This window comes from Oncorhynchus nerka, linkage group LG10 (genome assembly GCF_034236695.1).
Source record: "Oncorhynchus nerka isolate Pitt River linkage group LG10, Oner_Uvic_2.0, whole genome shotgun sequence".
NCBI lineage: Eukaryota > Metazoa > Chordata > Actinopteri > Salmoniformes > Salmonidae > Oncorhynchus > Oncorhynchus nerka.
In genome coordinates, this window is record NC_088405.1 from 85,515,043 (window position 1) to 85,538,343 (window position 23,301).

At 46.0% G+C, this 23,301-nt stretch overlaps 1 protein-coding gene across 4 annotated transcripts in view; it reads right to left on the reverse strand.

Annotated features, from left to right (window-relative positions):
- The window catches only part of LOC115136189 (rap guanine nucleotide exchange factor 6-like), a 149,879-nt gene that overhangs the window by 37,640 nt on the left and 88,938 nt on the right, over positions 1-23,301 (reverse strand). For all 4 annotated transcript variants that reach the window (XM_065023878.1, XM_065023879.1, XM_029671731.2 and 1 more), the window contains 10 exons: positions 19,789-19,920; positions 11,487-11,658; positions 8,738-8,874; positions 7,599-7,757; positions 5,638-5,790; positions 4,817-4,981; positions 4,247-4,354; positions 3,702-3,905; positions 3,424-3,532; positions 2,911-3,154 (listed from right to left, as the gene is read on the reverse strand). In XM_065023878.1, the coding sequence (XP_064879950.1) occupies positions 2,911-3,154; positions 3,424-3,532; positions 3,702-3,905; positions 4,247-4,354; positions 4,817-4,981; positions 5,638-5,790; positions 7,599-7,757; positions 8,738-8,874; positions 11,487-11,658; positions 19,789-19,920 (1,583 nt within the window). The remainder of the gene's footprint in view (positions 1-2,910; positions 3,155-3,423; positions 3,533-3,701; positions 3,906-4,246; positions 4,355-4,816; positions 4,982-5,637; positions 5,791-7,598; positions 7,758-8,737; positions 8,875-11,486; positions 11,659-19,788; positions 19,921-23,301) is intronic.

Genomic DNA, 23,301 nt, shown 5'->3' on the forward strand with positions numbered 1-23,301 from the left:
AAGAGATGACACACCCTGGCTATCCCTTGCAGTCATCTCACCAAATCACCACCACCTGCATCTAGCTCAAACTACCTAGTCTATTAGCTGCCAATGGAATCCCAGTAAATCCGCTGGTTGGTCAACAAATGATCCAACAGCAAATCCAGGTAGTCCTCACACTGTGCTACTGTAGAATACTGCAGACTGCAGAGAGCAGCCTGCATCCCTGACCTTCCTCTTCACATCAGAAAAGGCTCATGCCTCAATTAGCACACCAGTGGAATAAAGACCTGTGCTTGCCCTGTACTGTCTTCACCACTGTTTACTAAACTAAGCATGTGTCACAAACGGCACACTATACCCTATGGGGCCTGGTCAAAAGTAGTACGGTACATTTTCCATCTCATCAGCAGCCTATTGAGACGACAGCATAAAGCCATGCATCAGAAGTGACTGACGACTTAAATCATACTGGCTTAACTACCCAGATGGTAGGATACTGTAGTGTTATTGGGTCTACCTGAAGGGTTTGGGTGGTAGGATACTGTAGTGTTATTGTGTCTACCTGAAGGGTTTTGGGTGGTAGGATACTGTAGTGTTATTGTGTCTACCTGAAGGGTTTGGGTGGTAGGATACTGTAGTGTTATTGTGTCTACCTGAAGGGTTTGGGTGGTAGGATACTGTAGTGTTATTGTGTCTACCTGAAGGGTTTGGGTGGTAGGATACTGTAGTGTTATTGGGTCTACCTGAAGGGTTTGGGTGGTAGGATGCTGTAGTGTTATTGTGTCTACCTGAAGGGTTTGGGTGGTAGGATACTGTAGTGTTATTGTGACTACCTGAAGGGTTTGGGTGGTAGGATACTGTAGTGTTATTGGGTCTACCTGAAGGGTTTGGGTGGTAGGATACTGTAGTGTTATTGTGTCTACCTGAAGGGTTTGGGTGGTAGGATACTGTAGTGTTATTGTGTCTACCTGAAGGGTTTTGCTGGGTGGTAGGATACTGTAGTGTTATTGTGCCTACCTGAAGGGTTTGGGTGGTAGGATACTGTAGTGTTATTGTGTCTACCTGAAGGGTTTTGCTGGGTGGTAGGATACTGTAGTGTTATTGTGTCTACCTGAAGGGTTTGGGTGGTAGGATACTGTAGTGTTATTGTGTCTACCTGAAGGGTTTGGGTGGTAGGATACTGTAGTGTTATTGTGTCTACCTGAAGGGTTTGGGTGGTAGGATACTGTAGTGTTATTGTGTCTACCTGAAGGGTTTGGGTGGTAGGATACTGTAGTGTTATTGTGTCTACCTGAAGGGTTTGGGTGGTAGGATACTGTAGTGTTATTGGGTCTACCTGAAGGGTTTGGGTGGTAGGATACTGTAGTGTTATTGGGTCTACCTGAAGGGTTTGGGTGGTAGGATACTGTAGTGTTATTGTGTCTACCTGAAGGGTTTTGCTGGGTGGTAGGATACTGTAGTGTTATTGTGTCTACCTGAAGGGTTTGGGTGGTAGGATACTGTAGTGTTATTGTGTCTACCTGAAGGGTTTGGGTGGTAGGATGCTGTAGTGTTATTGTGTCTACCTGAAGGGTTTGGGTGGTAGGATACTGTAGTGTTATTGTGTCTACCTGAAGGGTTTGGGTGGTAGGATACTGTAGTGTTATTGTGTCTACCTGAAGGGTTTGGCTGGGTGGTAGGATGCTGTAGTGTTATTGGGTCTACCTGGATGCTGTAGTGTTATTGTGTCTACCTGAAGGGTTTGGGTGGTAGGATACTGTAGTGTTATTGTGTCTACCTGAAGGGTTTGGGTGGTAGGATACTGTAGTGTTATTGTGCCTACCTGAAGGGTTTGGCTGGGTGGTAGGATACTGTAGTGTTATTGGGTCTACCTGAAGGGTTTGGGTGGTAGGATACTGTAGTGTTATTGTGTCTACCTGAAGGGTTTGGGTGGTAGGATACTGTAGTGTTATTGTGTCTACCTGAAGGGTTTTGCTGGGTGGTAGGATACTGTAGTGTTATTGTGCCTACCTGAAGGGTTTGGGTGGGTGGTAGGATAATGTAGTGTTATTGTGTCTACCTGAAAGGTTTGGGTGGTAGGATGCTGTAGTGTTATTGTGTCTTCCTGAAAGGCTTGGGTGGTAGGATACTGTAGTGTTATTGGGTCTACCTGAAGGGTTTGGGTGGTAGGATACTGTAGTGTTATTGTGTCTACCTGAAGGGTTTGGGTGGTAGGATACTGTAGTGTTATTGTGTCTACCTGAAGGGTTTGGGTGGTAGGATACTGTAGTGTTATTGGGTCTACCTGAAGGGTTTGGGTGGTAGGATACTGTAGTGTTATTGGGTCTACCTGAAGGGTTTGGGTGGTAGGATACTGTAGTGTTATTGTGTCTACCTGAAGGGTTTTGCTGGGTGGTAGGATACTGTAGTGTTATTGTGCCTACCTGAAGGGTGTGGGTGGGTGGTAGGATACTGTAGTGTTATTGTGTCTACCTGAAAGGTTTGGGTGGTAGGATGCTGTAGTGTTATTGGGTCTACCTGAAGGGTTTGGGTGGTAGGATGCTGTAGTGTTATTGTGTCTACCTGAAGGGTTTTGGGTGGTAGGATACTGTAGTGTTATTGTGTCTACCTGAAGGGTTTTGGGTGGTAGGATGCTGTAGTGTTATTGTGTCTACCTGAAGGGTTTGGGTGGTAGGATGCTGTAGTGTTATTGTGTCTACCTGAAGGGTTTGGGTGGTAGGATACTGTAGTGTTTATTGTGCCTACCTGAAGGGTTTGGGTGGTAGGATGCTGTAGTGTTATTGGGTCTACCTGAAGGGTTTGGGTGGTAGGATACTGTAGTGTTATTGGGTCTACCTGAAGGGTTTGGGTGGTAGGATACTGTAGTGTTATTGTGTCTACCTGAAGGGTTTGGGTGGTAGGATACTGTAGTGTTATTGTGTCTACCTGAAAGGCTTGGGTGGTAGGATGCTGAAGCGGGTCTTCTCCAGCATCTTCCTGATCTTGTTCCGTCCTCCAGAAACTGTGTTGGCCTTCATCTTCTTGGTGGCCTTATGGTCTGTGGGGAACTCCATGTCTCCGGGCAGGTCTGGGATGGAGAAGCGGTTACCCTTCTTCTCCTGGATCTTGGGGATGTGTGGACCCCTGTTCATCTTCTCGTGTACGATCCGGCTCAGCAGCTCTTTGAACACTTGGGATAGGAGGGGAGGGATAGTAGGTCAACAGAACTAGTGTGTGGGGGGGGGGGGGTTGCTTTGGAATGCAAATTCATGGTAACTATCCCAAAATTCCCAGGTTTCCAGAAATCATGGTTGGAATAGTTGGGAAAGTTACACATATTTTGCAAACAAAAACAGGACTAGACCCAGGAACAGATTACTGTTGACATTGGTCATTTTAATTTCCCGACATCGTTAATGAAATAATCCTATCTTTGGTAAGAGGACAGATTGTACGAACCGAAGATGTTGGTCTTGACTGTGAGGGAGAGGTGTGTGTTGTTCCTCAGGAAGTCCATAGCTTTGACGTAGGAGATGTTCTCAAAGTTCTGACCATTGATCTCCATAATCTCAAGGAGGAAAACAGATAGTTGAGTCAACTGCACTTGTTACTGAGCTAACCACAAAGGGCATCTGAACAGCAAGCTAAACAGCATGAAATGCATGGAATAAAAACATGGACTTTAAAAAGCAAAAGCAACACAGGAAATAAAAGGCCATAGTAAGAACTTCTCTTACCTGGTCTCCTCGTTTGAGTCCTGCCTCGGCGGCCTTGCTGCTCTCCTCCACCGACTCCACGAAGATGCCGAAGCCCCTCTCGCTGCCGCCATGCAGGCTGAAGTAGAGTGGGGCCTCCCTGGAAGGTTTCTGCAGGGTGATCTGCCTCCACTTGGCCTTGGCTGCACACGCTATGTTCAGCAGCCTCAGGTGACCCTTCATTTTCTCCAGGAACAGATCAGGTTTCAACAACCACTCACTCAACTGACCTGGCTAACAGATCTGATAATACATGTTCAACCACACAGTTACACCCACAGACAGAGGATCACATGTCTGACCACAGAGTAATGAGACTTTAGATTAGTGAACGTCTTGAGGTTAAAGTACATTATGTTGCGTACAGGATGCGCCCAAAATGGCACCCTAATCATTATATAATGCACTACTTTCAACCAGGGCTCATAGTTCTCTGATCAGAAGTATTGCACTATATACAGTAGGGAATAGGGTACCATTTGGGACAAACATTTAGTATAGACACAATATAGGAAAGGTGTTCTTACTGTGGTTTCCAGAAGCTTTTCAAAGTCTTCCAGGAACTGCGTCATGGCCGGGTCACCTTCAAAGTCGTTGAAATGATTGTTCACCCATAACAGCACTATCCGTGTCACCTGCACAGGGAAACACGTGAAAGCATATTCAAAAACCTTCAAAAGAGGATCCTGTACATTTCCCCCGCAAAAATCAGCAAGCTTCAATCATCCAACATTCAACTTTAGCTGAGGCTAAAGATATCACAGGGTGAGATCACAAAAATATCTGTCTTTGAACTGCATCTTGGCCCACAATGTTGAAACCACGGCACAGACAGAGATACAAACAGCAACTCTCTCTCTCTGAGGGGATGGGCCTCTTGATGAGGAAGAATGATTAAATGCCAAATGACATCGCCATCAGACTATTGACAGGACAAGAATAATCTTATGTTAAATCAGTTAAGAGTATGTCCACTGGACAAATCCCCCTTCTACCCAAGACCGCTGACATAGCACAAGTTGTATTGATTACTGTGTAGTACACCCATGCTTCACACAAAGAATCAGGTACACACATACACACAGTACAGTACACACCGTGTCTCTGAGGCTGTCAACTTTGAACCACTCAAGCAGCTTCTTGCCAACCTCCATGGGGCTGGAGAGGAAGGTGCGGTAGGTGAGGAGGAAGTCTTCAATGTAGGTGGGGTCCACCACTGACGGCTCCTCCACCAGGTGCATGATCAGACGCTGTGGGGTGCCCTGAGAGGATAGACAAACAGACAATCAATCATGGCTGCATTACAACTGTCAATTCATTTTAATACAACTTTATTAGTCCCGAGGGGCAATAATTACAAAATAAAAAATTGAATTGGGTGAAAGGATGGCACTTATTCAAAGCCAACTTTAGAATAACAAAAATGAATCGCTATGGGAACCGAGTATGTTTTTAGGGGAATTGAAACTAAAGCAGCAAACTAAAACAATTTAAAGACAAGAGAATCCAGAAGTAAGGATCACTACTCAGATCAGCAGCAACACATCTATAGTGTAGCTGTTTGGGGGAGCAGAGGTGTCTTAGAGGAGATGAAGACAAGGGAATCAGTCTAGTCCATTAGCAGATCAATAACTGACTGTTTGCAGAGTGTTGAAGATCAAAGGGCTGGAGCATCCCATGCATGCAAAAACAAGTGTCTACAGTAGCAACAGCAGAACACGGTGGTAGTCACAGCTAGGTAGTCAAGGCAGTGCATATACTCAAAGCAGCCTATAAAGACCATTTGAAAATCAGTTTCCCAGACCGACCTGGACAAACATGTAAACTCAATGGAACTTCACCACCAGTGTAGGACAAGGGTAAGCCTAATTCATCTGTCTGGGAAACCATCCCTTAATGCTTACACTTCCTGCCTCACCTTGATGACAATATGTCCCTTCCTGGTGCCGCTGCGGTCCAGCTCGCGATGTTCCTTCACCATGACGATCTCTCCCTCCTCCTCCACCTTGTGTGTGTTCTTCTCCACATGGTTGAGGATCCGCCAGTAGTCCTCTTGGGCGATGCACACAAACTGGTCGACAATGACATGGGGACAGCGGGTGAACTTATAATACAGGAACCTGTTGCTCTGCACCATAGCTGGGTACTGAAACAGTAGAATTGAGGAGTCTCTGGAGCTGGAGAGAGGCATGGGAGGGATGGCTGGGGGCTAGCACTAACGGTCTACCCACACCCCCCAAACTACTAGTCCAGTTCTGCTAGTCTACAAGCTAACAGACTAGCTACACTCCCTTGGCAATGATAATACACACTTGCCAGAGTATGCTATCTTGGCTAACAGCCTTGCTACACTCCCCTAGTTAACATTCACCTGGCTGAATGGTCAAGCTACACTCCCCTAGTTAACATTCACCTGGCTGAATGGTCAAGCTACACTCCCCTAGTTAACATTCACCTGGCTGAATGGTCAAGCTACACTCCCCTAGTTAACATTCACCTGGCTGAATGGTCAAGCTACACTCCCTAGTTAACATTCACCTGGCTGAATGGTCAAGCTACACTCCCCTAGTTAACATTCACCTGGCTGAATGGTCAAGCTACACTCCCCTAGTTAACATTCACCTGGCTGAATGGTCAAGCTACACTCGCCTAGTTAACATTCACCTGGCTGAATGGTCAAGCTACACTCCCCTAGTTAACATTCACCTGGCTGAATGGTCAAGCTACACTCTCCTAGTTAACATTCACCTGGCTGAATGGTCAAGCTACACTCCCCTGGCTAGCATTTGCCTCTCTGCCATCTCACTGAGCTGTTGTTCAGGCTTTGAAACAGGGACAGCAAACAGTGTTTCTGATAAAGGAACTCTTTAAGGAACCAAGCAGGTCTGGGTAAAAACTGCTTACTAACACACACACAGAGACACAGACAGAGAAGCTCAAAACATTTCTCAAGCGGCAGGCTACTCTAACTAGTTCTGCCTCCCATCTCTACATCAAGGCCTGGTTCCTCTTCTGTATGACTAAGCAACAGCTTGTCAACCTAGTCCTGCTTTATTGGTGAAGAATCAACACATTTTATTGTACACCATAGATACCAACACCAGACCATTTATACAACTCTACTCTATATTCGCAAGGAATACATATAGGGAATGGGATGTTATTAAGTATACTATATAGGGAATAGGGTGTTATTAAGTATACTATATAGGGATTAGGGTATTAAGTATACTATATAGGGAATAGGGTGTTATTAAGTATACTGTATAGGGAATGGGATGTTATTAAGTATACTGTATAGGGAATAGGGTATTATTAAGTATACTGTATAGGGATTAGGGTATTAAGTATACTGTATAGGGATTAGGGTATTAAGTATACTATATAGGGAATAGGGTGTTATTAAGTATACTATATAGGGAATAGGGTGTTATTAAGTATACTGTATAGGGATTAGGGTATTAAGATAAGAGCGTCTGCTAAATGACTTAAATGTAAATGTAAGTATACTATATAGGGAATAGGGTGTTATTAAGTATACTATATAGGGAATAGGGTGTTATTAAGTATACTATATAGGGAATAGGGTGTTATTAAGTATACTGTATAGGGAATAGGGTGTTATTAAGTATACTATATAGGGAATAGGGTGTTATTAAGTATACTGTATAGGGATTAGGGTGTTATTAAGTATACTATATAGAGAATAGGGTGTTATTAAGTATACTGTATAGGGAATAGGGTGTTATTAAGTATACTGTACAGGGTGTTATTAAGTATACTGTACAGGGTGTTATTAAGTATACTGTATAGGGAATAGTGTGTTATTTGGGACTCGGCCCAAAAGAACAATATCTCTATGAGAGGATAGTATCTCACCTGGCAGTCGTCCCCCTTGCTGCGCACCACTCCGCTCATGTACTGCTTGTCCAGGGAGGGGGAGATGCCAAAGCTGTTGCCCATGCAGAGGGTCTCCATGCGGCTGTCCGGGTGGTCGATCTCCACCCCCCCGTTCAGAATCACATACCACAGGTCCAGCTGAGAGGGGGTGGGGGGGAGGCACAATGATGATATAAGCAGCAATGCCAAACACATGACCATAACAACAGGAAATGAATGGCTGACACTGACTGATTTGCTGGCCTTCATAATAGAGATGCTTTTATGGACCTTCACCCCAAACAATCATTGGTGCCTGGTATTATAATGTGTCTATGTATGTGGTATACAGAGCTCGAGTGAATAGAACAGGTGCTTCACAAGTGTTTTCCAACTGTAAGGATCGAGAGAATGTCTTTAGAATAGAACATACCCAAGTCCCATAGAAGACTGCAGACTAAGTGTGAGGTGTGTGAAGAACCCCGCAGGCAGGGAAGTGATCGTCTAAGCAATCCATCTTACCTCCACACTGACTCAGACTGCTGGTCATGGCTTTCAACCATGAATGCAATAGAGGCTTTTCAGAGTGACTGACAGACTTCTATCACAGGGAAGCATTATGAAGCAGGGAGATTGAGGAAATGTGATGAGCTTCCTAGACACCCCCCCTCTCCTTTTTCTTCCTCTGCCCCCTCTCCCCTCATAGGACGCTGCAGTGCAGTGACGACTGCCTGATTCATTCTGACCTTCACACCAACCCACTGTGATAGGAGATAGCAACCTGTCTGTCATACTGTAGCTGTCCCCTGCTTTACACACCTGTGTATGCGTGTGTGTAGACGCCTGCTGCCACAGCGGATTGACACAGATCCCATCCAAATACGCTAAAGAAAGTGGTGAGGCTAGCTGTCATCGAGGCAAAGGGTGGCTTCTTTGAAGAAACTCAAATATAAAATATATTTTGATTTGTTGAACACTTTTTTTTTGGTTACTACATGATTCTATATGTGTTATTTCATAGTTTTGATGTCTTCACTATTATTAAAAATGCAGAAAATTTAAAAAAAAGAAAGACCCTTGAATGATTAGGTGTCCAAACTTTTGACTGGTACTGTGTGTATTAAGACTATGGTTGGCACCTCCTGTTTGTCCTGTAGGATGACGGTCGCCGCCTGCTCCACCACCTCAAACACCATGACAGTACACAGGTCCCTTCGCACTGACATGGTCATGTTGGCAAAGGCTGGCAGCTGGTGCATGAACTCCAACAGTTGTTCTGGATGGGGGGGAAGAGAGAGAAAGTGAGTAAGAGCGAGAGGGAAGGAAGAGAAGGAGAAAGAGAGAGGAAAGGAAAGAAGGAAGAGAGTGAAAGAAGGAAGACAAAGAGTGTAAGAGCGAGAGGGAAGGAAGAGAAGGAGAGAGGGAAGGAAAGAAGGAAGAGAGTGAAAGAAGGAAGACAAAGAGTGTAAGAGCGAGAGGGAAGGAAGAGAAGGAGAGAGAGCAATGGAGAGAAGAGGTGAGGTGTAGAGGTCAACCGGTTATGATTTTTCAACGCTGATACCGATACCGATTATTGGAGGACCAAAAAAGCCAATACCGATTAAAATCGGCCAATTTAAAAAAAAATGTATTTGTAATAATGACAATTACAACAATACTGAATGAACACTTATTTTAACTTAATATAATACATCAATAAAAATCTATTAAGCCTCAAATAAATAATGAAAAATTTTCAATTTGGTTTAAATAATGCTAAAACAAAGTGTTGGAGAAGAAAGTAAAAGTGCAAAATGTGCCATGTAAATAAGCTAACGTTTAAGTTCCTTGCTCAGAACATGAGAACATATGAAAGCTGGTGGTTCCTTTTAACATGAGACTTCAATATTCCAAGGTAAGAGGTTTTAGGCTGTAGTTAATATAGTATTTATAGGACTATTTCTCTCTATACCAATTGTATTTCATTAACCTTTGACTATTGGATGTTCTTATAGGCCTTTAGTATTGCCAGTATAACAGTATAGCTTCCGTCCCTCTCCTCGCTCCTACCTGGGCTCGAAACAGCAACACAACGACAACAGCCACCCTCGAAGCAGCGTTACCCTTGCAGATCAAGGGGAACAACCACTCCAAGTCTCAGAGCGAGTGACGTTTGAAACATTATTAGCGCGAACCCCGCTAACTAGCTAGCTATTTCACATCGTTTACACCAGCCTAATCTCGGGAGTTGATAGGCTTGAAGTCATAAACAGCGCAATGCTTGAAGCACAATGAAGTGCTGCTGGCAAAACGCACGAAAGTGCTGTTTGAATGAATGCTTACGAGCCTGCTGCTGCCTACCATTGCTCAGTTAGACTGCTCTATCAAATATCAAATCACAGACTTAATTATAACATAATAACAAAGAAATACGAGCCTTTGGTCATTAATATGGTCGAATCCGGAAACTATAATTTCGAAAACAAAACGTTTATTATTATCGCATATACCCTGACTCTGCGTGCAATGAACGCAAGAGAAGTGACACAATTTCACCTGGTCAAATATTTCCTGCTAACCTGTTTTTCTTTTAGCTAAATATGCAGGTTTAAAAATATATACTTCTCTGTATTGATTTCATCAACCATGTGTAGTTATAACTAGTGATTATGATTGATTGATTGTTTTTTATAAGAGAAGTTTAATGCTAGCTAGCAACTTACCTTGGCTTCTTACTGCATTCGCGTAAACAGGCAGGCTCATGTGAGACAGGTGGTTAGAGCGTTGGACTAGTTAACCATAAGGTTGCAAGATTGAATCCCCGAGTTGACAAGGTAAAAATCTGTCGTTCTGCCCCTGAACAAGGCAGTTACCCACCGTTCCTAGGCCATCATTGAAAATAAGAACTTGCCTAGTTAAATAAAGGTGTAAAAAATTTAATAAAAAACATCGGCCAAATCGGTGTCAAAAAATACGATTTCCGATTGTTATGAAAACTTTAAATCGGCCCTAATTAATCGGCCGTTCCGATGAATCGTCAACCTCTAGTGCGGTGTAACAGATTGAGGCAGCATAAAATAGCAGAGGAAGAAATCATGAGGAAAAAGGAGACCGAGACAACAGTGAGTGGTGTGATCAGCTGTGTAACTGTTGAGTGTGTACTGTAGCACCTGCGTCCTACTCTCTCACTCTGAGGGGGCATTACGCCCTGTTACCATGCAGCCTCCAGTCCAGCGGAGTCAAGATCACCGAGTCAAAATACAAGATAAGATCTACTGCTCAGATTAAATGAAAAAAAAATATATATATAATAATCCTAATCAACATTAATCTATTAAAAACATTACTGTCGCAATGCTGCATTGTGTCCCACCACCCCCTCTTTTTACACTTCTGCTACTCTCTGTTCATCATATACGCATAGTCACTTTAACCATACCTACATGTACATACTACCTCAATAAGCCTGACTAACAGGTGTCTGTATATTGCCTTGCTATTCTTTTTTCAAATGTCTTTTTACTGTTGTTTTATTTCTTTACTTACCTACACAAACACACACACCTTTTTTTCCCTCCGCACTATTGGATAGAGCCTGTAAGTAAGCATTTCACTGTTGATTTCGGCGCACGTGACAAATAAACTTTAATTTGATGTACAGGGCAACCAGTGAGAAACAATTTGCATATCGCTACAACACTGAATATATACATAATGTGCCATTTAAAATGTCTTTATTCTTTGGAACGTTTTACTATTCATTTTTTATTGTTTATTTCACTTTTGTTTATGCATTTCACTTGCTTTGGCAATGTAAACATATGTTTCCCTTACCAATAAAGCCCCTTGTATTGATTTAAGAGGGTAAAGGGGTATTCAGGGAAAAGGAGGAGTGCACAAGAAGCCCACCAATGTCATCATCGTTGCGGTCCACCGGGTCTTTCTCCAGACACTCCCTGACCAGGTCTCTACCAATCAGGGTGTCTGAGGTCCTCTCCAGGTCTTCATCCTCCTCCTCCGAGTCCACCGCTGCCTCCGGGAGCCCGGATAGGTCCACGTCACCCATGTCACTCTCTGTAGCCTGCAGAGGTGACAGATATGGGTTATTCTTTAAAAGTAGACCAACAAAAATTTAAAAAACAATCCCTAAGAATTATGCATACACCACTAATTATTCACAGTGCTCATATTTTCCATGCTGTTTGGACAGATGGTTGGAATGAACTGGTGCCGAGGGTTACGGAGTGCTCAGATCAACTGGGATTTGAACCCACTACCCTGAGGTTAGTGACCAGCTCCCCAGTCACTGTAGAAATATTCAAGGCCATCTGTCTATTCACTCCTCTAGTACACAGTAACAGACTGAACCTGCCTGCTCTGCTCTTTCAGGAATGGAAGTGGACAGGATCAAATGGGATGTTTCCTAGATAAGGGAATGTTACCTGAGAAAGTCTGCCTGAACAGAGACGGTGTGAAACAGAGAAAGTCTGCCTGAACAGAGACGGTGTGAAACAGAGAAAGTCTGCCTGAACAGAGACGGTGTGAAACAGAGAAAGTCTGCCTGAACAGAGACGGTGTGAAACAGAGAAAGTCTGTCTGAACAGAGACGGTGTGAAACAGAGAAAGTCTGCCTGAACAGAGACGGTGTGAAACAGAGAAAGTCTGCCTGAACAGAGACGGTGTGAAACAGAGAAAGTCTGCCTGAACAGAGACGGTGTGAAACAGAGAAAGTCTGCCTGAACAGAGACGGTGTGAAACAGAGAAAGTCTGCCTGAACAGAGACGGTGTGAAACAGAGAAAGTCTGCCTGAACAGAGACGGTGTAAAACACAGAGAAAGTCTGCCTGAACAGAGACGGTGTGAAACAGAGAAAGTCTGCCTGAACAGAGACGGTGTGAAACAGAGAAAGTCTGCCTGAACAGAGACGGTGTGAAACAGAGAGAAAGTCTGCCTGTACAGAGACGGTGTGAAACAGAGAAAGTCTGCCTGAACAGAGACGGTGTGAAACACAGAGAAAGTCTGCCTGAACAGAGACGGTGTAAAACAGAGAAAGTCTGCCTGAACAGAGACGGTGTGAAACAGAGAAAGTCTGCCTGAACAGAGACGGTGTGAAACACAGAGAAAGTCTGCCTGTACAGAGACGGTGTAAAACACAGAGAAAGTCTGCCTGAACAGAGACGGTGTGAAACAGAAAAAGTCTGCCTGAACAGAGACGGTGTGAAACACAGAGAAAGTCTGCCTGTACAGAGACGGTGTAAAACACAGAGAAAGTCTGCCTGAACAGAGACGGTGTAAAACACAGAGCAAGTCTGCCTGTACAGAGACGGTGTGAAACACAGAGAAAGTCTGCCTGAACAGAGACGGTGTGAAACACAGAGAAAGTCTGCCTGTACAGAGACGGTGTGAAACACAGAGAAAGTCTGCCTGTACAGAGACGGTGTGAAACACAGAGAAAGTCTGCCTGTACAGAGACGGTGTAAAACAGAGAGAAAGTCTGCCTGTACAGAGACGGTGTAAAACACAGAGAAAGTCTGCCTGAACAGAGACGGTGTAAAACACAGAGAAAGTCTGCCTGAACAGAGACGGTGTGAAACACAGAGAAAGTCTGCCTGTACAGAGACGGTGTAAAACACAGAGAAAGTCTGCCTGAACAGAGACTGTGTGAAACACAGAGAAAGTCTGCCTGAACAGAGACGGTGTGAAACACAGAGAAAGTCTGCCTGTACAGAGACGGTGTAAAACAGAGAGAAAGTCTGCCTGTACAGAGACGGTGTAAAACACAGAGAAAGTCTGCCTGAACAGAGACGGTGTAAAACACAGAGAAAGTCTGCCTGAACAGAGACGGTGTAAAACACAGAGAAAGTCTGCCTGAACAGAGACGGTGTGAAACACAGAGAAAGTCTGCCTGTACAGAGACGGTGTAAAACACAGAGAAAGTCTGCCTGAACAGAGACTGTGTGAAACACAGAGAAAGTCTGCCTGTACAGAGACGGTGTAAAACAGAGAGAAAGTCTGCCTGTACAGAGACGGTGTGAAACACAGAGAAAGTCTGCCTGAACAGAGACGGTGTAAAACACAGAGAAAGTCTGCCTGAACAGAGACTGTGTGAAACAGAGAAAGTCTGCCTGAACAGAGACTGTGTGAAACAGAGAAAGTCTGCCTGAACAGAGACTGTGTGAAACAGAGAAAGTCTGCCTGAACAGAGACTGTGTGAAACAGAGAAAGTCTGCCTGAACAGAGACTGTGTGAAACACAGAGAAAGTCTGCCTGTACAGAGACGGTGTAAAACACAGAGAAAGTCTGCCTGAACAGAGACTGTGTGAAACACAGAGAAAGTCTGCCTGTACAGAGACTGTGTAAAACAGAGAGAAAGTCTGCCTGTACAGAGACGGTGTGAAACACAGAGAAAGTCTGCCTGAACAGAGACGGTGTGAAACACAGAGAAAGTCTGCCTGAACAGAGACGGTGTGAAACACAGAGAAAGTCTGCCTGTACAGAGACGGTGTAAAACACAGAGAAAGTCTGCCTGTACAGAGACGGTGTAAAACACAGAGAAAGTCTGCCTGAACAGAGACGGTGTGAAACACAGAAAGTCTGCCTGAACAGAGACGGTGTGAAACAGAGAAAGTCTGCCTGAACAGAGACGGTGTAAAACACAGAGAAAGTCTGCCTGAACAGAGACGGTGTAAAACACAGAGCAAGTCTGCCTGTACAGAGACGGTGTGAAACACAGAGAAAGTCTGCCTGAACAGAGACGGTGTGAAACACAGAGAAAGTCTGCCTGTACAGAGACGGTGTGAAACACAGAGAAAGTCTGCCTGTACAGAGACGGTGTGAAACACAGAGAAAGTCTGCCTGTACAGAGACGGTGTAAAACAGAGAGAAAGTCTGCCTGTACAGAGACGGTGTAAAACACAGAGAAAGTCTGCCTGAACAGAGACGGTGTAAAACACAGAGAAAGTCTGCCTGAACAGAGACGGTGTGAAACACAGAGAAAGTCTGCCTGTACAGAGACGGTGTAAAACACAGAGAAAGTCTGCCTGAACAGAGACTGTGTGAAACACAGAGAAAGTCTGCCTGTACAGAGACGGTGTAAAACAGAGAGAAAGTCTGCCTGTACAGAGACGGTGTAAAACAGAGAGAAAGTCTGCCTGTACAGAGACGGTGTGAAACACAGAGAAAGTCTGCCTGTACAGAGACGGTGTAAAACACAGAGAAAGTCTGCCTGTACAGAGACGGTGTAAAACAGAGAAAGTCTGCCTGTACAGAGACGGTGTGAAACAGAGAAAGTCTGCCTGAACAGAGACGGTGTGAAACAGAGAAAGTCTGCCTGTACAGAGACGGTGTGAAACAGAGAAAGTCTGCCTGAACAGAGACGGTGTAAAACACAGAGAAAGTCTGCCTGAACAGAGACGGTGTGAAACAGAGAAAGTCTGCCTGTACAGAGACGGTGGTGAAACAGAGAAAGTCTGCCTGTACAGAGACGGTGTGAAACAGAGAAAGTCTGCCTGAACAGAGACGGTGTGAAACAGAGAGAAAGTCTGCCTGTACAGAGACGGTGTAAAACACAGAGAAAGTCTGCCTGAACAGAGACTGTGTGAAACAGAGAAAGTCTGCCTGAACAGAGACTGTGTGAAACAGAGAAAGTCTGCCTGAACAGAGACTGTGTGAAACAGAGAAAGTCTGCCTGAACAGAGACTGTGTGAAACAGAGAAAGTCTGCCTGAACAGAGACTGTGTGAAACAGAGAAAGTCTGCCTGAACAGAGACTGTGTGAAACAGAGAAAGTCTGCCTGAACAGAGACTGTGTGAAACAGAGAAAGTCGGCCTGAACAGAGACTGTGTAGAACCAACGAGCGACACAGAGACGCAGAGAGCCAACGAGCGACACAGAGACGCAGAGAGCCAACGAGCGACACAGAGACGCAGAGAGCCAACGAGCGACACAGAGACGCAGAGAGCCAACGAGCGACACAGAGAGCCAACGAGCGACACAGAGAGCCAACGAGCGACACAGAGAGCCAACGAGCGACACAGAGAGCCAACGAGCGACACAGAGAGCCAACGAGCGACACAGAGAGCCAACGAGCGACACAGAGCCAACGAGCGACACAGAGCCAACGAGCGACACAGAGCCAACGAGCGACACAGAGCCAACGAGCGACACAGACGCAGAGAGCCAACGAGCGACACAGACGCAGAGAGCCAACGAGCGACACAGACGCAGAGAGCCAACGAGCGACACAGACGCAGAGAGCCAACGAGCGACACAGACGCAGAGAGCCAACGAGCGACACAGACGCAGAGAGCCAACGAGCGACACAGACGCAAGAGAGCCAACGAGCGACACAGACGCAGAGAGCCAACGAGCGACACAGACGCAGAGAGCCAACGAGCGACACAGAGACGCAGAGAGCCAACGAGCGACACAGAGATGCAGAGAGCCAACGAGCGACAGAGACGCAGAGAGCCAACGAGCGACAGAGACACAGAGAGCCAACGAGCGACGCAGAGAGCCAACGAGCGACGCAGAGAGCCAACGAGCAACAGACGCAGAGCCAACGAGCAACAGACGCAGAGCCAACGAGCGACAGACGCAGAGCCAACGAGCGACAGACGCAGAGAGCCAACGAGCGACAGACGCAGAGAGCCAACGAGCGACAGACGCAGAGAGCCAACGAGCGACAGACGCAGAGAGCCAACGAGCGACAGAGAGAGCCAACGAGCGACAGAGAGAGCCAACGAGCGACAGAGAGAGCCAACGAGAGACGCAGAGAGCCAACGAGCGACAGAGACGCAAAGAGCCAACGAGCGACAGAGACGCAGAGAGCCAACGAGCGACAGAGACGCAGAGCGCCAACGAGCGACAGAGACGCAGAGCGCCAACGAGCGACAGAGACGCAGAGAGCCAACGAGCGACAGAGACGCAGAGAGCCAACGAGCGACAGAGACGCAGAGAGCCAACGAGCGACAGAGACGCAGAGAGCCAACGAGCGACAGAGACGCAGAGAGCCAACGAGCGACAGAGACGCAGAGAGCCAACGAGCGACAGAGACGCAGAGAGCCAACGAGCGACAGAGACGCAGAGAGCCAACGAGCGACAGAGACGCAGAGAGCCAACGAGCGACAGAGACGCAGAGAGCCAACGAGCGACAGAGACGCAGAGAGCCAACGAGCGACAGAGACGCAGAGAGCCAACGAGCGACAGAGACGCAGAGAGCCAACGAGCGACAGAGACGCAGAGAGCCAACAAGCAACAGACAGAGAACCATTACTGCTGATATCTCCATGTGGGTTTGGGACTGAGAGAGACACAGAAAGAGGGAGACGTTTTGTGCCCATACAGGTCTCAAATCAGGTCAAATCTAAACTGACAGGGACATCAGTTCCTGCTGGCTAGACAGGGGACTGAGCCAGAGACACCCCGTCAAATCACGCAGAGACAGGGAGAGAGAAGAGATCGAGAAAGGAAGAGAAAAGAGACACTGCAGGCCAGAGTGACTGAGTGGAATGGCAACTCACTGCTCAGGGCTGGACGAGAGGTCAAGCATTTAAAAAAACACAAGCTGTAAACAAACTCACCAACTGCCAGCAATAGAAGCTGCTGGACTCAAGTCAATGTACATTTATGGACAGCTGACTGAGCTCCTCTAAATCAATGACAGGTGACTCCATGGGGAGGAGAGAACAATCTGGTTGGTGAGAGAGGTTTGTGTAATGGTGGGTTAACCTCTTCAGTCGACCCTCTACTTTTTTGAACATTCTGTTAAAAATCGCGCAACATTTCAGCGCCCTGCTACTCATGCCAGGAATATAGTATATGCATTTGACGTTTATAAAACTGGTTAAATCACTGCTGTGGCTTTACCAGAACGGCATTTACATCGAAAAGCACAGGAAAAACTGATCACTGAAAATGGGGAAAATATATCCATGCGCTACTTGAACCCATTGATAAACGTGAACCACAATTAATTGACTGAGGTTGCAGTACCTACAGCTTCCACAGGGTGTCTAGAGTCTTGTCATTTCCCTTCGAGTTTTTTCTTGGTCAAACACATACAGGACACCGTATCTAATCCGGTCTAGGACCGGATATTTTCGTTGAGTTTCTAGCCGGACATTTTTCCAGACGGACAGCTAATGATCTTTACATCGCCTCCTGATGAATTTTATCGCTTATTAACGTTTACTAATACCTAAAGTGGCATTACAAACGTATTTCGAAGTGTTTTGTGAAAGTTTATCGTCGACTTTTTGAATTTTAAAAAATGACGTTACGTTTTGAAACAATGTTTTTTTCGTTTATCACACAGTCTACATATAACGATATCTAGGCTTTATATGGACCGATTTAATCGAAATAAAGACCCAAATAGTGTTTATGGGACATCTAGGAGTGCCAACAAAGAAGATGGTGAAAGGTAATGAATGTTTTCTATTTTATTGTGCGGTTTGTGTAACGCCGAAATGCTAATTATTTTGTTTACGTCCCCTGTGGGTCTTTTGGGGTGTTGCATGCTATCAGATAATAGCTTCTCATGCTTTCGCCGAAAAGCATTTTAAAAATCTGACTTGTTGCCTGGATTCACAACGAGTGTAGCTTTAATTCGATACCCTGCATGTGTATTTTAATGAACTTTTGAGTTTTAACTAATACTATTAGCATTTAGCGTAGCGCATTTGCATTTCCAGAGCTCTAGTTGGGACGCAAGCGTCCCGAGTAGAAGCAACAGGTTAAAGGTGAGAGAGAAGGTTTGTGTAATGGTGGGTTAAAGGTGAGAGAGAAGGTATGTGTAATGGTGGGTTAAAGGTGAGAGAGAAGGTTTGTGTAATGGTGGGTTAAAGGTGAGAGAGAAGGTATGTGTAATGGTGGGTTAAAGGTGAGAGAGAAGGTTTGTGTAATGGTGGGTTAAAGGTGAGAGAGAAGGTTTGTGTAATGGTGGGTTAAAGGAGAGAGAGAAGGTTTGAATGAAAGAGAAGGTATGTGTAATGGTGGGTTAAAGGTGAGAGAGAAGGTTTGTGTAATGGTGGGTTAAAGGTGAGAGAGAAGGTTTGTGTAATGGTGGGTTAAAGGTGAGAGAGAAGGTTTGTGTAATGGTGGGTTAAAGGTGAGAGAGAAGGTTTGTGTAATGGTGGGTTAAAGGTGAGAGAGAAGGTTTGTGTAATGGTGGGTTAAAGGTGAGAGAGAAGGTTTGTGTAATGGTGGGTTAAAGGTGAGAGAGAAGGTTTGTGTAATGGTGGGTTAAAGGTGAGAGAGAAGGTATGGTAATGGTGGGTTAAAGGTGAGAGAGAAGGTATGTGTAATGGTGGGTTAAAGGTGAGAGAGAAGGTGTAATGGTGGGTTAAAGGTGAGAGAGAAGGTGAGAGAGAAGGTATGTGTAATGGTGGGTTAAAGGTGAGAGAGAAAGTATGTGTAATGGTGGGTTAAAGGTGAGAGAGAAGGTTTGTGTAATGGTGGGTTAAAGGTGGCCTGGAGTTAGAGAAAGTAAGGAGTAGGGGTGGGGTTAGCGATGCGGTGGGGTTAGCGATATATAGAGGTATATGCAAATGATGAGGTAGGTGCAGGAGCTGAGGTTAGAACATTTTTTATAATAGTGAGGGGAGGGAGGGGTCTGAGGTCCTGGGAGCAGGTCTGTCTGTGTCCTGTGTACCTTGCCCTTTAGCACACAACGCTACAGGAGAGAGGGGCCCTTCGAACCACAGGAAACCCAACTAACACACTATAATTAGCAACCCTGGATGGATGGATGGGAGGAGAGGACATGTTCCATTGAACTGGAAAAGCAGGGGGAGAAAGGTGGAGAGAGGGCAGGGGGAGAGAGGTGGAGAGAGGGCCGGGGGAGAGAGGTGGAGAGAGGGCAGGTGGAGAGAGGGCAGGGGGAGAGAGGTGGAGAGAGGGCAGGGAGAAAGAGTGAGGAATGGGATGAGGGCGGGCAAAAAGAGGGCTACATGGAGCGTGGGGAGGGCTGGGTCAGTGGAGTTGGGGAAAGCCGCTGAAATGGTAACGTTCACAACTTTCCATCCTTCCTCCTTTACAAGCAGGAAAGCCATGGAGCATTGACTGACTTCAAAGTCATACAGTATTGAGAGAACAAAAGGCTAGGAGCATTACTGAAACAGAACAATGGAACTTCAAAGCTTTGGAAAGGTGAGGTTATACGTATACTACGTCAGCTCAGTTTGTGAATGGTGAAATAGTGTATCGGCTACCTGGTAGATGTCTGATAGGCTACTGCTCCCCGAGTCGCTGGTGATACTGCATCCGGATTGGCTGGGCGGCACGTGGATCCCCTGGCTGTGGGGGTGGTCTGTAAGGTGCATCTTGTTTAGGTCTCCAGGAAGCTGCTCAGACACACACAGGAAGAGAGCAGGACGGCTGTTAATATCACAGGACACACGCGCACGGCACGCGGCTGAACACACTGTACAGACACGCACGCACACGGGTGAACACACACTGTAGACAGACACGCACGCACGCGGGTGAACACACACTGTAGACAGAGAGACACGCACGTGGCTGAACACACTGTAGACAGACACAAACGGCACGCGGGTGAAAACACTGTATACAGAGAGACAGAGACAGAGAGACAGAGAGACAGAACACACAAGCGATCAACTAGATTCAGCAGAGGGAAGAATTGTTTCATGAGCGGATGGTCGGAGGGCAGGAACATAATGACTAATAATTTGTAGACTGCAAGAAGCCTAAACAGATATGTTTGCTAAAATAATCATTTAATATCTGTAAACGATGACGTCGTGTCTCTACTATGTGTGGGAATACTTAGGTACAGATTTCTTCAAATAAAATCACTTGGAGCTGATTTCCTGGTGATTATTTTTTTAACAGGCTTTTATGTCCAACAATGAAATTCCACACAAGAATAAATAAATAAGTGTATTTGGAAAGTATCCACACCCTTTTACTTTTCTTATGTTACAGCCTTATTCTAAATTGACTGCAGAAATAAAATTCCTCCTCAAACTACACACAATACCCCATAATGACAAAGCAAAAGGAAATGTAAATCAGTATTCAGACCCTTTGCTACGAGACTCGAAATTGAGCTCAGGTCCATCCTGCTTCCATTGATCATCCTTGAGATATTTCTACAACTTGATTGGAGTCCACATGTGGTAAATTAAATTGATGTGACATGATTTGGAAAGGCACACACCTGTTTATATAAGGTCTCACAGCTGACAGTGCATGTCAGAGCAAAAACCAAGCCATGAGGTCAAAGGATTTGTCCATAGAGCTCCGAGACAGGATTCTGGGGAAGGGTACCAAAATATTTCTGCAGCATTGAAGGTTACTATGAACACAGAGGCCTCCATCATTCTTAAATGGAAGACGTTTGGAACCACCAAGACTCTTCCTAGAGCTGTCTGCCCAGCCAAACTGAGCAATCAGGGGAGAAGGGCCTTGGTCAGGGAGGTGACCAAGAACCCGATGGTCACTCTGACAAAGCTCCAGAGTTCCTCTGTGGAGATGGGAGAACCTTCCAGAAGGACAACCATCTCTGCAGCACTCCACCAATCAGGCCTTTATGGTAGAGTTGCCAGACAGAAGCAACTCCTCGTCAATGGCTGTGCGAAGTTGCTAGATATTGGCGGGAACTGGAACATGCCTTTCGTACACGTCGATCCAGAGCATCCCAAACATGCTCAACGGGTGACATGTCTGGTAAGTACGCAGGCCATGGAAAAACTGGTACATTTTCAACTTCCAGGAATTGTGTACAGATCCTTGAGAAATGATCTTGCTGAAACATGAGGTGATGGCGGTGGATGAATGGCAAGACAATGGACCTCAGGATCTCGTCATAGTATCTCTGTGTGTTCAAATTGACATCGATAAAAATGTAATTGTGTTCATTGTCTATAGCTTATGCCTGCCCATACCATAACCCCACAGCCACCATGGGGCACTCTGTTCATAACGTTGACAACAGCAAACCGCTCACCCACACGATGCCATACAAGTGGTCTGCAGTTGTGAGGCCGGGTGGACGTAGGTTGGAGGTTCGCTCCCATTCAGGGCGCAGGTTCGCTCCCTTTCAGGGCGCAGGTTCGCTCCCATTCAGGGCGCAGGTTCGCTCCCATTCAGGGCGCAGGTTCGCTCCCATTCAGGGCGCAGGTTCGCTCCCTTTCAGGGCGCAGGTTCGCTCCCATTCAGGGCCCATTCAGGGTGCAGGTTCGGGCGCAGGTCCCCCATCCAGGAGGTTCGCTCCCAGGTTTGTTCTCTAAACCATAGGAGCTTTGTTCTCTAAACCATACACACCCAGTCAATAATGATCACCTCACCTATGGTAGATGGACTAAACTTCCAGTCAACCTGGATAATGTTACAACAGCTCAGTGTTTCAATAACCAACCAAGAAAACCATCCCTTCAATGAGAGACTCAAGACACCACATCCAAAACAGACAAAGAGCAGCCACCAAAGCCCTGCTAACCAATGCCCTGCTAACCAATGCCCTGCTAACCAATGCCCTGCTAACCAATGCCATGATAACCAATTCCCTGATAACAATCTAACCACACACAGTCAATGTGACCAGTTCAGCTTCTATATCACATCGATCAGGTATTCTACCAACTCAGTCCAGTGTTCCCAGGTCTTACCAGCCCGAGGCGGGTGAGGGAGCTAGTCTGGTTGCGTGGACAGTGGGTGAACCTGCATCACAACTCCATGGCCACCTCTGCCAGCCAGACAACAAGCCACCCGCCCAACGCTGGCACTGGACCCATCTCCGTGCCACCATGCAATATTAAAACAAGTTCAGTCTACACTACGTACTGGTGGGGGCTGGGCAGTCCCACCAACTTACAACCCCTTAACCCATCCCTCCACAGGGGACTGGGGAGAGTCCATCCTCCAACCTCTACACAAGATAAAACACAGGCTGGACTAGGAGACAGGAGAGCTGGTTGCAGTCATGAGAATGACCCTGAACACAATAACACCTAGGTGGAGCTGGAAAAATCCCACACTGACAATTAGGTTAGACAAATGGCTGTCTCCTAGATGGGCTGGGCTCCCCACCTCGGTCCTATGTAGAGAGCAAGGCCGAAGCTGGAGTTAAAAAAAAAAATGTAACCTTTATTTAACTAGGCAAGTCAGTTAAGAACACATTCTTATTTACAATGATGGCCTGCACTGGCCAAACCCGGACGATGCTGGGCCAAACCCGGATGACGCTGGGTCAAGCGCTGCCCTATGGACTACAGCCTGTATTCGAACCAGGGTGTATGTAGTAACACCTCTAGCACTGAGATGCAGTGCCTTAAGCCCCCTGCGCCACTCAGGATCCCCAGGGTGAAGGTGTGCAGATAGGGCGGTCAGAGAATAGCCTAACCGTGAATAATAAACACTTCTCCACAGCTCAGTCAGAAAATCACAACCAAAACCACAAGCATTCTCATCTGGACACATCCACTCCTTTTCAATAAAATCAATTTCCCATTACACTGGGGCTGTAAGTGCAAATCTTCTTCCACTTACAGCTCAACTGGCACCAACATGAGGGGCGTCGCCGGCAGCAGTTGATATTGACAACAGCAACCAAAGGTGCCATAACTAAAATGAAATGTGTTTCAAGTCATACAGCGGCCAGTTAGAACAGACTCTCCCTCTCAACGAGCTAAACGGGTCGCTCATTCTGTTTATTCCACAGCCAAGTGGGTCAATATTGATTCCTTTACGATGGGGTT